General features: G+C 46.5%; 1 protein-coding gene across 1 annotated transcript; it reads left to right on the top strand.

Moving 5' to 3' along the window:
- Positions 1–5480: 5480 nt before the first annotated feature.
- On the top strand, positions 5481–14327 carry LOC113972647 (ER degradation-enhancing alpha-mannosidase-like protein 2). The gene is made up of 11 exons (XM_027693945.1): positions 5481–5630; positions 5700–5810; positions 5901–5940; positions 6454–6559; positions 7860–7985; positions 8899–9110; positions 10125–10266; positions 10514–10638; positions 11316–11460; positions 12604–12725; positions 13685–14327. The coding sequence occupies exons 1-11, from the start codon at positions 5512–5514 to the stop codon at positions 14168–14170; spliced, it is 1734 nt and encodes a 577-aa protein (XP_027549746.1). The 5' UTR covers positions 5481–5511; the 3' UTR covers positions 14171–14327.

Raw genomic sequence — 14327 nt, 5'->3', positions numbered from 1 at the left:
CCCTGAAGGACAGACAGCAAGGTCACAGAGCCTGAGCTGTGTTTGGATTTCATTGCCCGGATCATCACACCAGCACATGGTTCTCACCCAAGCCTTGCCAGGACAAGGCACCAGTGCTCTTTGGTTGGCTCTGGCTCCTGTGCAGAGCTCCTGTGAGCCAGCAGGCAACTGCATGGGAGATGTCACTGAAACCTGGGCTGGGGGTTCCCTCTGCTCTGCCTTCCCACTCCAAACCATCCCCTTCCCAAGCACCAACACTCACTTCCATTGATGACCGTTTGCAGAGGTCAATTGTGCTGTTTTCCTGGTCATTTCTACACCACTAAATTGGCAATTGTCAAGTATCAAAGTAATTTTCACAGAGAACAATGTCTTTCGGGTTTTGTCAGATTATTGCCCCAAGCAGGTTGAAACAGCACCACCAGGGAGGAGCTTAATCTTTACCCCTGTCACAAAGGAAGTCTGGGGACAGAGGCAGCCATCAGAGTTGTCACCCAGATGCTTTAATGTTGGCATATATATGACACACTTTGTGTGGCAGCAATAATCATACAACCCTAGAATGGTTTGGGTTGGAAGGGATCTTAAAGACCATCTCATTCCACCCCCTGCCATGGGCAGGGATGCCTCCCACTAGCCCAGGTTGCTCCAAGCCCTGTCCAACCTGGCCTTGGACACTTCCAGGGATGGGGCAGCCACAGCTTCTCTGGGCAACCTGTGCCAGTGCTTCTGAAAGTGATCTTAGGTTGAAAGCAAAACTAAAAAGGCAAAAAGGAGATGAATGCTGGAGAAGTGACTCCTCCAGACGTGCCCTGGTGCATCTCTGCATAGTTCACACCACATCCAAGAACAGTGTCAGCCTCTGCCACTCAGGTTCATGTACCTGAGCCCAGACTGTCCCAGAATGGCTGTTGGTGGTGTCCCCTTTCCTCCACTGTCCCTCTTCAAAACCTCAGGACAAAATTTCCCTTTCCCAAATACCAAAGAAATCTCCTCAGCAGCTCCAAACCCACTTCCCCCCAGACCCACATCCATTTGGCAGTGTGGAGTCACACAGTCCTTGTCTCCTGCTTTGGGAAACAACCTCACCTGTGTCCTGACCTTTACCCAACAGCAGGAGATCCTTGTTCACTGGCAAGTTTCAGTGAATTTGTTTTACACAGTCATAAACTAGGGCATAAAACACCTCTGCCACTTCTCTGTATTTCCAGAGAGCCACAGCAGGGTTTTCTCACTGCTTCTCATTCACCATGTGCATGTGGAAGGTGAGGGATTCTCCCAGATACAGAAGTATTTTGAACTTTGGAGTTTAAATCCTGGCTGAGCTGGAGCTTCTAACCAAACTTCTCACCCCTTTCTCATCCTGTGTAAAGCTGAAGAACTCTTCTAGTCCTTTTTTTTTTTCTTTGCAAGCCCACCAAGAAAAATAAACAATGGAGAAGTCAGTCCATGTGCAGACACCCCTGACTCTCCAGCAGACAGACCCACACCTCTCTCCTGCTCCTTGGCTGTGTGGATTTATGTCACAGGGAAATGCTGCCTGTCCCCTGTTTGCCTGTCTGTGTTCTACAGACACCACTCCACTGAACACCTCCAAATCTGCCTGGTAAAAAAATATCAAAGCCACAATCCTCATGGGAAATCCTGTATCCCAGCTTGGATAAAGAACAGTAAACCTCATTCACACAGGCGTGGCAGTCTTGGACCTGAACAATGTCATGTAACATGGGTGCCAAAAATCCCCACAGTGAAAACCAAGGCACAGGGATGGTAACCAGGTTTTACTTTTGTTTTCTCACTTGTCAAAATCGCACAGCAAAGCAAACTTGCATAAAATATTCAAACTCTACACAGAGCCACAGTTCTTTGTGAACACAGTGCAATAGTTTGTGTACGGCCCTCGTTGGAAGAAACTTGTTTGGAACAGGAGCCTCTGGTTGTTGCCTTCCTACAGCTGTTGTAACTATGTCATTTAATTAATTTAGTTAATGACAGAAAAATCACAAAGAGGTTTAAAGAGAACCAGTTGAAGCTGGGAAAACTGTGTGGTGAAGTGATGCCACACCGGCTCTCCTCTCCTCATCTTTTGCTGTTGTTTCTGCTCCCTGAGTGCAGCCTCAGTGTTCCTTCTCCCTGCTCTGTCCCTTCTCTGTGCCTGGCAGAGCAGGGCTGTGCAGCACTGGGACACCTCACCAGTCCCACCTGAGAGTCCAGCTCTTGCTTTTATAAATTGCTGCGTGGCTTAAAAACACATCACCTGTAAAAAGGTCAGAAACCAGGCAGCTCATCACTTTTCTATGCCTTCTACCCAGTAGTATTTTTCTCTTTTATTATGTTAGTCAGGTGCTAAACAAATAAAATCAATTCTGAACTTATAAAAAGCAATTGGAAATGTCTAGTCCTTTATAGTGAAATCTCAACTGAAGCAGCCCACAGCACTTGGAGAAAAATCAATCATCATTTCCATCCTGCTACGTGTGCTACTAAAATTAAGAATTGATGTTCGGCTGCAAAGGAAAATTATTTCAAGAGAACCACCTTAGCAACAGTTTTCAGTGGTCATAAACCTCCCATTTAAACAAACATCTACATCCCACCATGAATTATGAATATTAATGAGCAATCCTGATTTACATACAGTTTCCATCTTAATGGACATCAAAATTGCAAGCAGGGCAACAGCACCACTTACTGTAATAGCAGGTAGTAAAGATGTCCTGAGCCTAAAGATGCCATAAACCAAAGTGTTAAACGCCCCTATAATTACAGCCTCTCCCACATCCAACCCAAACTTCCTACTATTTTGCCAGCGGCCTTTTCATGAAGACAGAGAGCCCGACAAGCTGGAGTGAGGCATCTGAAGAAGCACTTAACTCTGCTGTGGCCTAAATATTCTAGCAACTGTGTGCTCTGTCCATTTGGAAGCACCACTCCCCTGCATCTCCTTTGATTTATTGCAGCAAAGCCTGTGTAACTTGTATGATATTCTGTGCACACCACATTAATATCCTCTAGTATAAGCCACAGTGAAAACCACCCTTTCCCCCAGACAATTTCCATCCCACCAGCTCTATTTATTAACAGGCACACGGGTGATTTCCACACCACCATGTGGAAGCTGCTGTCTCTCCAACACTCAGGGGCTGTGCAGCATCTGTCTGACACCCTGATCACGGTGCTCTCCCCTCTGGCTCCCACTCAGCTCTCCAGAGTTTTCTCAGCCCCTCTGTGGTGGGGTTTGTGGTGGCCACAACAGTCACTTTGCTCCAGCACGGCTTGTAATCCACCTGTGTCAGGAGTTGCTTGGGAGGAGACAGCACCGTGTGCCCTCCAAACCCATCCCAGGATGAATAAAGTGCTCTCAGAAAGGGTGAGGAGGGTGATGAGCACTGCACCAAAAGCAGTTTTTCCAAGTTTTTCCCAACCAGCTTAGTTGGACCCAGCCAACTCTCCCAGCCACTGCTCTCTTCCACATCAATCCCTGGATTCAGTCCCACTTACACCACCCCGTGCTCACTCCTTGTTTTGGTCTTTTAATTAGTGCAGTTAGCCCCCCTGGGATCCTTCTCCTCCCCGGCCTCGATGGCAGAGCAATCCCACCTTCCCAGCTCTCCCTCTGATGCCAGGAGGGACACAGCTCTGCCTCTGCCTTGTCCTGCCTTTCTTGCAACTCACACCCTGTACGTGTTTCAAAAGGGCTTCAGTCAACTTTTAGAATTGAATAACTGACTCTGATAGGGAAATTACTGCTCCAGTAGGAGGCAAAAGGCAGTGCTCTAGAACACTGTTAAATTTAAGTCTGGAAAATGAACTTTAACAAAAAGCATTCCAGTAATGGACTGTGGCAGCTTTTAGTGAAATCAGCTCCAGCAGTTTGATTTTCCCAGGAACACAGAGATATACTCCAGCAGCCTCGAGTCATGGAATAAGCAAGCAGACAGTTTTATGATAAATGGTCCCAGAAACCCAAATTACAGTTGCAGCAAATGAACAATATGTTTAAATTACTTGGTGGCTTTTTGCTTGGGCCTCTGGTACCCGGGTGTGCACTGACACCTAGTGGGATGGCCCCGGGCTGGGAGCCGAGGGGAAACTGGGTTTATTTTGTTACAGAACATCAACAGCCAGCCCTCCCTGATGCTAAACATCCTTTCCCATGGGGGAGTGGTTGGAATTAGATATCTTTGGGGTCTTTCCCGATCCAAACCATTCCATGAGTCTATAAATGCCATGTGAAGCCAAAGTGTTGGGTTATTTGTGCCCCTTCCTCTCCTGCAAACAAAGTGGGTTAGTTTTGATTTCTAAATGTTACACCTTTGCCAGGCAAAGGGCTGGTTTATCACTTTTCCTCTTGTTCCTGCTCTTCCTGCCCAGGTCACCCCCCTCCTCACCCATTAGCATGGATGGGGAGAACAGGAAGGATTTAGCGTGGATCAGTGCAAGTCTAAAGGTGCAGGTGTAGGGAGAGCTCTGCCAATCCTGATGTTAAAATTCAACCTGGTTGAACAGCAGGGTGCCAAAATCAGTGTGATCACACTGGGAATACAGGCTTGGGAATCTTTCCTGGTGTGAGCCACAGCACTGATGGCAGAATCACTGAGTGGTTTAGGTTGGGAGGGACCTTAGAGCCCATCTTATTCCACTCCCTGGCACAGGCAGGGACACCTTCCACTAGCCCAGGTTGCTCCAAGCCCCGTCCAACCTGGCCTTGGACACTTCCAGGGATGGGGCAGCCACAGCATCTCTGGGCAACCTGTGCCAGTGCTTCTGGAAGTGATCTTAGGTTGAAAGCAAAACTAAAAAGGAGATGAATGCTGGAGAAGTGATTCCTCTAGAGGTGCTCTGGTGCATCTCTGTGTAGTTCACACCACCTCCTCATCCCACACGGGGCAATCCCTTCCCGAGCAGCTGGGCCCTCCGCTGGCAACACCTCATTACTGTGCGAACCTAACAGCACTCGTTATCTTTATTTCTGGGTGTGAGAGCATCACTTCACCGCTGCCCGCTCCCCCCGTGCCCTCCCACCCGCCCGGGGAGGCTCATCCCTACTGCAGGCGCGCTACGGCTTGCGAGAAGGCACCGCCGGAACCGTCCCGTTCTCTGCGGGCCATCCCGGCGATAGTTCCCGCAGCCGGAGCCCCACAGCCCCAACAACACCACCCCGGTAGCCCCAGTGCCCCCGCTCCATCCCCGCTCCTCCCGCACCGCCCCGGATGCAGCCGCGCCGAGCCGAGCGCTTCCGCCAGCGCGTGCGCCAAGCGCTCGGCGCTCCCATTGGCTGGCGGGCGCGGCGGGGGCGGGGCCAGAAGAGCCGTACCTCGCACCCATTGGTTGTCGGCACAGGTGGGGCGGGGCCAGAACAGACGGAGCGTGCTCCCATTGGCTGGCGGGCAGGGCGGGGCCGGGGGCGGGGCGGGTGCGGGATGAGGGAGCGGGGAGGGCTCCTGGTGAGATCCAGGTGAGATCCAGAAGAGGATCCAGAGGAGGATCCAGAGGAGGGGCCCCCCGGCGATGCGGGGGCCCGGCGCGGCCGTGCTGCGCTGCCTCGGCTCCCTGCTGTGCCTCTGGGCGCTGCGGCTCCCGACGGGCCCCGGCGCGGCCGCCCGCGGGCTGGACATCGGTTCGTACCGGTGAGTGCGGGGCGGGAAGGGCGGGGGCCGGGCCGGGCCGGGACTGAGCGCGATGTGCCTGTGCTGCAGGGAGAGGGTGCGGGCCATGTTCTACCACGCCTACGAGCACTACCTGGAGAGCGCCTTCCCCTACGACGAGCTGCGGCCGCTGACTTGCGACGGGCAGGACACCTGGGGCAGGTGAGAGGTGTCCCCGCGATGGGCAGGGGGATGAGCGTCCTTCCCCCACCCCCCCGCCGGGTCTCACCTGGCTTCTCTCCTCCTCCACAGCTTCTCCCTCACGCTCATCGACGCCCTGGACACGCTGCTAGTGAGTACGAGCCGGCCCTTTATGGTTTTGTGGATGCAGCGCTAAGTGTAAAAAGGCATAAGCAGAGAGGAGGTAGAGTTAGAGAAATAACCACAGTGCTCATAACTGCGCTGGAGTCTCGTGTTTGGCGTTGTTCCTGAACACCTGCAGCGCCCACACTGTGCCCTCAAGGCCATTGAGAGCTGCCTGCACACCTGGTTTTTACGTGGCAGTGACAGAAACTCAGCTATTCATTGACCTTGGAGCTTCACGTTTCACTTGGCATCACCCCTGGGGAGCAGGTGGCCAGAGCTCACCATCCCTCACACCTCCTAACTCTGGAATAAGGGCCTAAAATGTGTCAAGAAAGCATTTTAAACACAATGAAACCATCAGTCCCCTTTTTAGTACTATCTGTAATTAATGATTTCACAAAATAGCAAAACAAAACTAGAATCAGCTCCAAGCACTGAACTGCCACTTGTTTTCCCATGAACTTTAAGCTTTGTTCCCTGTTCTCCTACTCCCCTGCAGATCTTGGGGAATGTTTCTGAGTTCCAGAGAGTTGTCAATGTGCTGCAGGAAGGGCTGGACTTCGATATTGATGTCAATGCATCTGTCTTTGAAACCAACATTCGAGGTGAGGTGGGTTTTCCTGGGGGGTTTGTTGTGGGTTTCCTTCCTATTCGAGCCTCTGAGCTGCACACAAGGGTAATATGAGGTGGTGGTCACAGGGAATTATTGCTGCAGAGTAACAGGACACGTAAACAGGCAGAAAAATCCTAAAGAAATTCACTTCCTTTTTGTCTTTGCACGTTCCTCTCAGCTTCCTGCCCCGGCAGAAACAGAAGTAGATGTGGCAGTTTCAATATTCTGGTGTGAGGTTTTGAGCCTTGGAATAAGCATCTTTTCCACTGAAACAGGATGGATTATACCCTGTCTTCCTTCACACACTCTTTTGGAATAGGGATTATTAATTTCTAGTTTTAGCCTTTTCCCCTTGAAAATCACAGAGGCCTTTGGAGTCTTGTACCTGACTGAATTCCTGACTGCTTCAGTGCCATCCAACTAAAAACACTGTCAGGGTACAAAACTTTTAGTTATGCTTTTGTTGCTTCTCCTGTCAGATATTGCTGAGCCAATTTTACAGCAGTGTCATTTCTCTGTGTTTGTCGTTGTTATTGTTACCGTAGACAAACCTGTGAAATAACTAATATAATAACTAGTATAGCTATATTAGCTATATAAAACTAATAGCTAAATATAGCTGCCTCTGTCAGTCACACAGAAAGTTGTGTCTCTGGCCTGGGCAGTTTTCTCCCAGGAGTTTAAGAACTTTACACAAACATAGTATTCAGCTTTCTAGAAGAAATGATTCAGAATTCCTCTCACAGAGGTTCGTGTTCATTACACTGTTGTATAATGTCATATATACCCTGATAGTCCTCAGGGCAGTGCAGCTGTAGCAGGGCAAGTAGGATCTCATGCTTCTAAAGAAATATATCATAGAATCTGAGAGTGTTTTGGGTTAGAAGGGACCTTAAAGACCATCTTGTTTCCAAGGGGCAGGGACACCTTCCACTACCCCAGGTTGTTCCAACCTGGCCTTGGACACTTCCAGGGATGAGGCAGCCACAGCTCTCTGGGCAGCCTGTGCCAGAGCCTCACCACCCTTGTGGGAAAGAATTCCTTCCCAATATCCCATCTAACCCTGCCCTCTGTCACTTTGAAGCCATCAATCACCCCTTGTGCTGTCACTCCACACACAAACTTGCAGGAACAATCAAACCGCTCTTCCGTGGTGTTTGAATGAGGCTGGGAAGGATGAGCCACCTCATTTCTCTTCCCTGTAAAACCATGCCTCTGATAAAGAGGAATATAACTGGTGTTGGATTTCATTCCTTCCACGTTGTTCAATGGGTTTTCCTGTGCCCTTGCAGTGGTGGGGGGGCTCCTCTCTGCCCACCTGCTCTCCAGGAAGGCTGGTGTGGAGGTCGAGGCGGGCTGGCCATGCTCGGGGCCTCTCCTGAGGATGGCAGAGGAAGCAGCTCGTAAACTGCTGCCAGGTGAGCCCTTGTCTGCTTTGTGTCACTGTGCTGTGGGTTAGGAGGTGGCTGCTGGCTTTGTTGAACATGTACAACTTGATGTGTCAGCTCATAAACCAGCCCTGTGTTCCCTGAGCTCAAAGCAAGTTTAGTTTGCAGGGAAAATGCGGTTCTATGTGTGCATATCAAGTGTTGTGTAGGCTTAACACATCAGTTTGTGGCTTTATTATTAATATAATATATGAATATAATAAATTATATATATAATATATAATTATATATATCATATATAATATATAAAATATATATTATATAATGATATATTAATATAATAATTACTAGTATAATTAGTATATTAATATAATTCATTAATATTATATTATAATAATTAATATTAATATAATTAATATATTGATATATATTTTAATATAATTAATGTGTTAATATAATAATTATTACAATATTATTAATATATTATTAATATATTTTATTATATTAATAAATATAATAAATTATATTTATTAATATAAATAATAAATAAAGGCTGTGAAACAGCAGCTTGTAAAGACAAGGAGATGCAGCCTTATCTCCTCTCAGCTGCAGCTGGGATGTGTTCCCTGATGGCATGGCACTGTCCACCCAGGGCTGCCACAGAGGGATCACAACCTCAGTGTTGGCACTTGGCTGGAAAAAAAGTAGGGATGCTGCTCTGGCAAGGTGGAAGAGAACCTCAGTACCTTCCCAGGACTGTGTGTACCTTGGGACTGCCCCTCCCAGGGTCACACTGCTCCTCACTGTGTTCTTTAAAGTCACTGCAGTCGCTCCAGTCCCACTCCTTGCCTGTGTGCAGAGGGCTGTGAAGCACATGTTGGCTTGAGAGTCTGTTAAACATGACATTTGAACACTCATGTGACCCAAAAATCCTGTGTTTCAGCTTTCCAGACCCCAACTGGGATGCCCTATGGCACAGTGAACCTCCTGCATGGAGTCAACCCTGGGGAGACCCCAGTTACCTGTACTGCTGGAATTGGTACATTTATAGTGGAATTTGCCACTTTAAGCCACCTCACTGGTGACCCAGTGTTCGAGGATGTGGCCAGGAAGGCTTTGAAGGCCCTGTGGAAAAATCGCTCAGATATTGGGCTGGTGAGTGAGGAATGGACTTGGAATGTGCTGCTTTCTGTATGGTTTTGTGGATGCAATGCTGAGTGTGAAAAAAGCATAAACAGAGAGGAGATAGAGTTGGATAAATAACCACAGTGCCCATAACTGGGCTGAAGTCTCATGTTTGACATTGTTCCTGAACACCTGCAGCATCCACATCTCTGCTTTGCTAGTGCAGCCCAACATTATCCCATTGTTCTGTCCCCTAACAGATGTGGCTGGGACACAAATCCCTCCTGCTGGGCAGTGCAGCTTTTGTAACAGCAGCTGTAGCAGATTAAATAAAAGGTCTGTCTGATGCCTGGTGAGACAATGGTCTAGGGAAGAGAATAAGAGCATGGCAAGTGCACCAAGATATTCCCAGCCTATTTAGCTTTGGTGTTTTAGGAATATCCAGAGCTGGGAGTGTTACCTCGGTGTTCACTCTCTCCTGGTCTTTCCTGTTGCTGCTTTTTTAGCCTGTGTGGAAAACTTGGTGCTGCAGATGTGAAGTGAAACAGATTTATTCATACCCTGTGTTTATTGAGACAGATTTATTCATAGCCTGGATGAAGAGTTTTGTTTGTCCTTTTGTTTGCTTTGGGATTTGTTTCTTTTTGGTTTATACCCCTAATCCTTATTCAAGAAAGAAGCTGAATAGCTATTTTTTTTCATGTTTGTTAAGCAAGGCATGACTGTGTATTTTATTCATCAGCTGTGTTTGTTCATAGGCTGAAGAGTCCCAGGTCTGAAGGGTCTATTTAAATAGTAGCATGGCAGCTCTTGTGCCTTTGATATTCTTGGCCTCCATCTCTGTATTTGAACCTCTTTATCCTTTAATCTTTTGTAAGATCAGAATTGGGACCAGACACACCCATGTTGAATAAAGAAAATGCTTGTTGGAACCAATGGTCTGGAAAAAGGTCAAGGGTTTCTTGTGTGGGGGTGTTGTGGGGATTTGTTAATTCTAAATTAGTAGAAATGCTTTATTTTCACTTTAACCTTCACCTCTTGCAGGTGGGGAACCACATTGATGTGATCACTGCCAAGTGGGTGGCCCAGGATGCTGGCATTGGGGCAGGAGTGGACTCCTACTTTGAGTACCTGGTGAAAGGGGCCATTCTGCTGCAGGACAAGGAGCTGATGTCCATGTTTCTGGGTGAGTGTTTGGTTTCCTGTGTGAAGGGGCCCAGCAGTGCTTGGCTGCACCTGTAAAAAGCACTGGGCACTGTGGAAGGAGGGGGTGAAGGATCTCACAGGGTACATTCAAGAATGTTCCTGAAGCCTTTGCTGTGATACTTTTGAGCAGTCTGTGATTACAGAATCACCAAAGTGATTCTCACTCTTAAAAAAAAAAGATTTTTTTTTTGTTGTTGGCTTACCTACCTATCTGTGTTTCTTTATAGAATATAACAAAGCTATCAAAAATTACACCAAGTTTGATGACTGGTACCTGTGGGTTCAGATGTACAAAGGAACAGTGTCCATGCCTGTGTTCCAGTCCCTGGAGGCCTATTGGCCAGGCCTGCAGGTAAGAGCTGTCAGAGCACAAGGTGATTTTGTTCATCTGTCGTGGGTCAATCTTTAATATAAAAGTTAGAAATATAACCCTCATCTGTGCAGGTGTAAAAGTTTGGTCGGACCTCTGGTGAAATCTGTGCCTGTGGAAGAGCAGATGTTGATTTTATCTACAGTTTACAAAAAAGTCTCCCATCCAGCATCATGGGAAGGCAGTTTTGTTGTAGCAAACTCCACTGACAGTGGTCTCATAATCCAGATGTAAATTTAAGGAAAAAGAAATTCCCACCTCTTTTCCATCGCCTCATAAATGCTTTGTTTGTGTGAATGCTTTCCCACTGAGTGCTTTGCTTTCTCATCAGTCCTTGTGTTTGGACTGAGATTTTGTTATCCCCACTCAATGCTGTGATTGATTAAACATTTGACTGAAGAAACACAGTCTTCTTTAAAAAGAAATCAAAGAGACTTCATATTATTTCAGGTGTGGGAATGTGATCCAGCAGAAAAGAAGCATGTAACTCTCCAGTCTTACCTATTCCTAAGGCATCATATCCAAGTATTATTTCCACCATTCAGACCTGCTGAAATATCCATTTCTGTCACTGCTTTGCCTGTAGGAGCGTTACTGCATCAATTCCTTTGCTGTTTGTTCTTCACTCACACGTTGCTTTGTTAATTGTTCTCTCCCAGAGCCTAATTGGGGATGTGGATAATGCCATGAGGACCTTCCTCAACTATTACACTGTCTGGAAGCAGTTTGGGGGGCTGCCTGAGTTCTACAACATTCCCCAGGGCTACACAGTGGACAAGAGAGAGGGATATCCACTCAGGCCTGGTAAGCAGAAATGAAATTAAAAGGGCCATGGACTCCTGCTTTTGCTGTGGTGGTGAGATGAAATGTTAGCAATACTTACTTTCCACAAATTCCTCCCCCAGTTTTGCTCTGACTCAGTTCCTGCATGGATTTCACCAGGAGTTTGCACAGTCAAAACTGCACATTTTGTTTTCCACCCTTCACAAAGACAGGGCTGCCTTTAAAGGAAGGAAGACAATGTTACCATAAAAAGGAGGCCTGTTAATGAATTGGGTTCACAGTGTAGGATTTGACATATTTAAATGTTAGATTGTCTGGCATGAGATGTTTCAGTCATGTTATAGGGACTGTTTGTCTCCTTTAAATTTAGGAAGTGAAAGTGAGTTTGAATAGACCACTGCAGTTGTGCTGAGTTCCTGAAATAAACTCATTCTGGTTGCACTAGTAAAGCTCAAGATCTAAGAGAGATTCTGTGGTGTCTGTGATACTGCAATGAAATGATCTTTTTTTCTGATTTTTTACAACTCTGACCCCAAAAAAAAAAAATCTGATTATTAGGTCCATAAAGCTTTGTACCTGAGAATAATGAATTTCCTTTTGGTCTGAGTGTTCAGGTGACATCCACACTGGACAAATCCACCAAAAATACTCATCAGCATTAACTTTCAAATGAATTATAGCATCCAAAAAGATCTTAGTAAGCAAACACAGCACAGTGCATGTGTTGCCTGTTTAGAGTATTTGCATGGTGCCTGTTTTCATGATATTTTGGATACCCCTGTTTCAAGAGACTTACAGTATTGTTTAAAATTTTATTTTGGGCATTGAATTTCTTATTTGTAATCCTTTCTAGAAGCAATTTTTTTTCTTCCTTTGACAACTGAGTTTTAATCTTCTTTCTTGCTCTCCCTCCCACTCACTGAATGTGGGAGGGAGGATTAGTCACTCTTACCTGAGCTGATCCAGGCTGGTTAGAGGGAATTTCTTAGTAGCACATCCTCAGGAAAAGCAAATCAGTGCTTGGAGCCAGAGGAAATTCAGTACCCAGGTTATTTATCTGATCATCCTAAAGGATTTTTAAGTTAGCTAAGGAGTATGTCATCATCCCTGAGTGTGTGGTTTGGTAATCTTTGGTGCTTGCAAATGTCTGGGGTGTCTTTGCAGAGCTGATTGAGAGTGCCATGTATCTGTACCGTGCCACAAGAGATCCCACGCTCCTGGAACTGGGAAGAGATGCAGTGGAGTCAATAGAGAAAATCAGCAAGGTGGACTGTGGATTTGCAACTGTGAGTGCTAAATCATCTGCTAAATCAGCTACATGGCTGCTGAAAATCAGCTTTTAGAAGGTGTTCTCATTAATTGTGTTTTCCCATTGAGTTAAGTGGTCACTTTGATGGAAACATGACTTCTTTTTCAGAAAAGCCCCTTATATTTCTCTGGGAAGCTGATCTGGTCGTGTTTCTGGTAGTAACTTCCCTCACAGTGTGAATAGTGGGCCAAATTCTGTGATGGGCTGTTGCACCAGAGCCCAAAACACTGGAAAGCATCAGAAGCTTCTCCTGCATCCCTACCAGGTGTAGCACCTGAGCAGGAAGGTTCACGGGTAGGAACCTGCCTGCCACGTTCATGTGTGATTCTGCTTTCCCACTATGCCTTGAAAATGTGATCAAACACACAAGAACTGCAGGGAGTGATTTCTCTAACATGGTTTAATGAGGATTTCAAACATACTATCAACTACCACCACATACTTTTACAAAAAACCCTTAATATATATTGGAAATTAGGTCTTGTGATTTGGAAAGTAGGTAAAAGCCTTATGATTTTTTTTTCTTTAGTAGGGGAAATGATGGGAAGCTCTTCTCCTTGCCCAAACTGAGTTGACAGAGGGCAAGTTTAGATGTTAGGAAGAAATTCTTCCCTGTGAGGGTGGGGAGGCCCTGGCACAGGTTGCCCAGAGAAGCTGTGGCTGCCCCTGGATCCCTGGAAGTGTCCAAGGTTGGATGGGGCTTGGAGCAACCTGGGCTAGTGGAAGGTGTCCCTGCTCATGGCAGGGGGTGGAATAAGATGGTCTTTAATGTCCCTTACAACCCAAAGTATTCTGTGATAAGAAATAGGGTGAATTGATGTCATACTGGGCTTTTAACTGAAATGAATTGCAAGCTGGTTTTATTTCCTCCCCCCTGTGTTCATAACTTCACTGAATTTGATATAACTGTAACCCACTCTGTTTCTTCCCTTGTAGATCAAAGACTTGAGGGATCACAGGCTGGATAATCGCATGGAATCCTTCTTTTTGGCTGAAACAATCAAATACTTGTACCTGCTGTTCGACCCAGACAACTTCATCCACAACGATGGGTCAGACTTTGACGTGGTGGTTACACCATATGGGGAGTGTGTCCTGGATGCTGGAGGATACATCTTCAACACAGAGGCTCATCCCATCGATCCTGCTGCCCTGCACTGCTGCAGGAAACGCAAGGAAGAGCAGTGGGAAGTAGAAGACTTGATGCGGGAATTCTACTCACTGAAGAAAACCAAGAAATTCACTTTAAAAAGACCCTCTGACCCTGGTGAAGGGGAGAGTGCAAAAGACCCTGAAGATGCAGAGAAAGCTGGAGAGAAGAGAAGATCTAAGAAGAGCTCACACTCCCTCCTGAGTTGCCCCAGTCAATCTTTTAACTCCAAGCTTGCAGTACTGGGACAGGTCTTCCTGGATAACACCTGATCCCTTTTGCATCTTCAGTGTAAATTATTGAACTTGTTTCAGACTCTGGGAATATATTTTTATATTTTCATAATGGAAAGTGTTGTACTTCACAGTGTGAATTGTATTATGAAGTGAAACAGCTTCCCATTAAATTCTGCTACTGCTCCTTCATAAA

This window comes from Neopelma chrysocephalum, unplaced genomic scaffold (assembly GCF_003984885.1).
Source record: "Neopelma chrysocephalum unplaced genomic scaffold, ASM398488v2 Primary Assembly neopelma1_94, whole genome shotgun sequence".
Lineage (NCBI taxonomy): Eukaryota > Metazoa > Chordata > Aves > Passeriformes > Pipridae > Neopelma > Neopelma chrysocephalum.
The sequence above is the reverse complement of the archived record's forward strand: the minus strand, read 5'-3'. Positions and strand labels throughout refer to the sequence as shown.

Bases quoted from the DNA above. Each gene is read 5' to 3' on its own strand.
- LOC113972647 (XM_027693945.1), top strand. From the start codon at position 5,512: ATGCGGGGGCCCGGCGCGGCCGTGCTGCGCTGCCTCGGCTCCCTGCTG. The intron at 9,111-10,124 runs GTGAGTGAGGAA...CACCTCTTGCAG, and splicing joins ATCGCTCAGATATTGGGCTG to GTGGGGAACCACATTGATGT. The intron at 11,461-12,603 runs GTAAGCAGAAAT...GTGTCTTTGCAG, and splicing joins GGGATATCCACTCAGGCCTG to AGCTGATTGAGAGTGCCATG.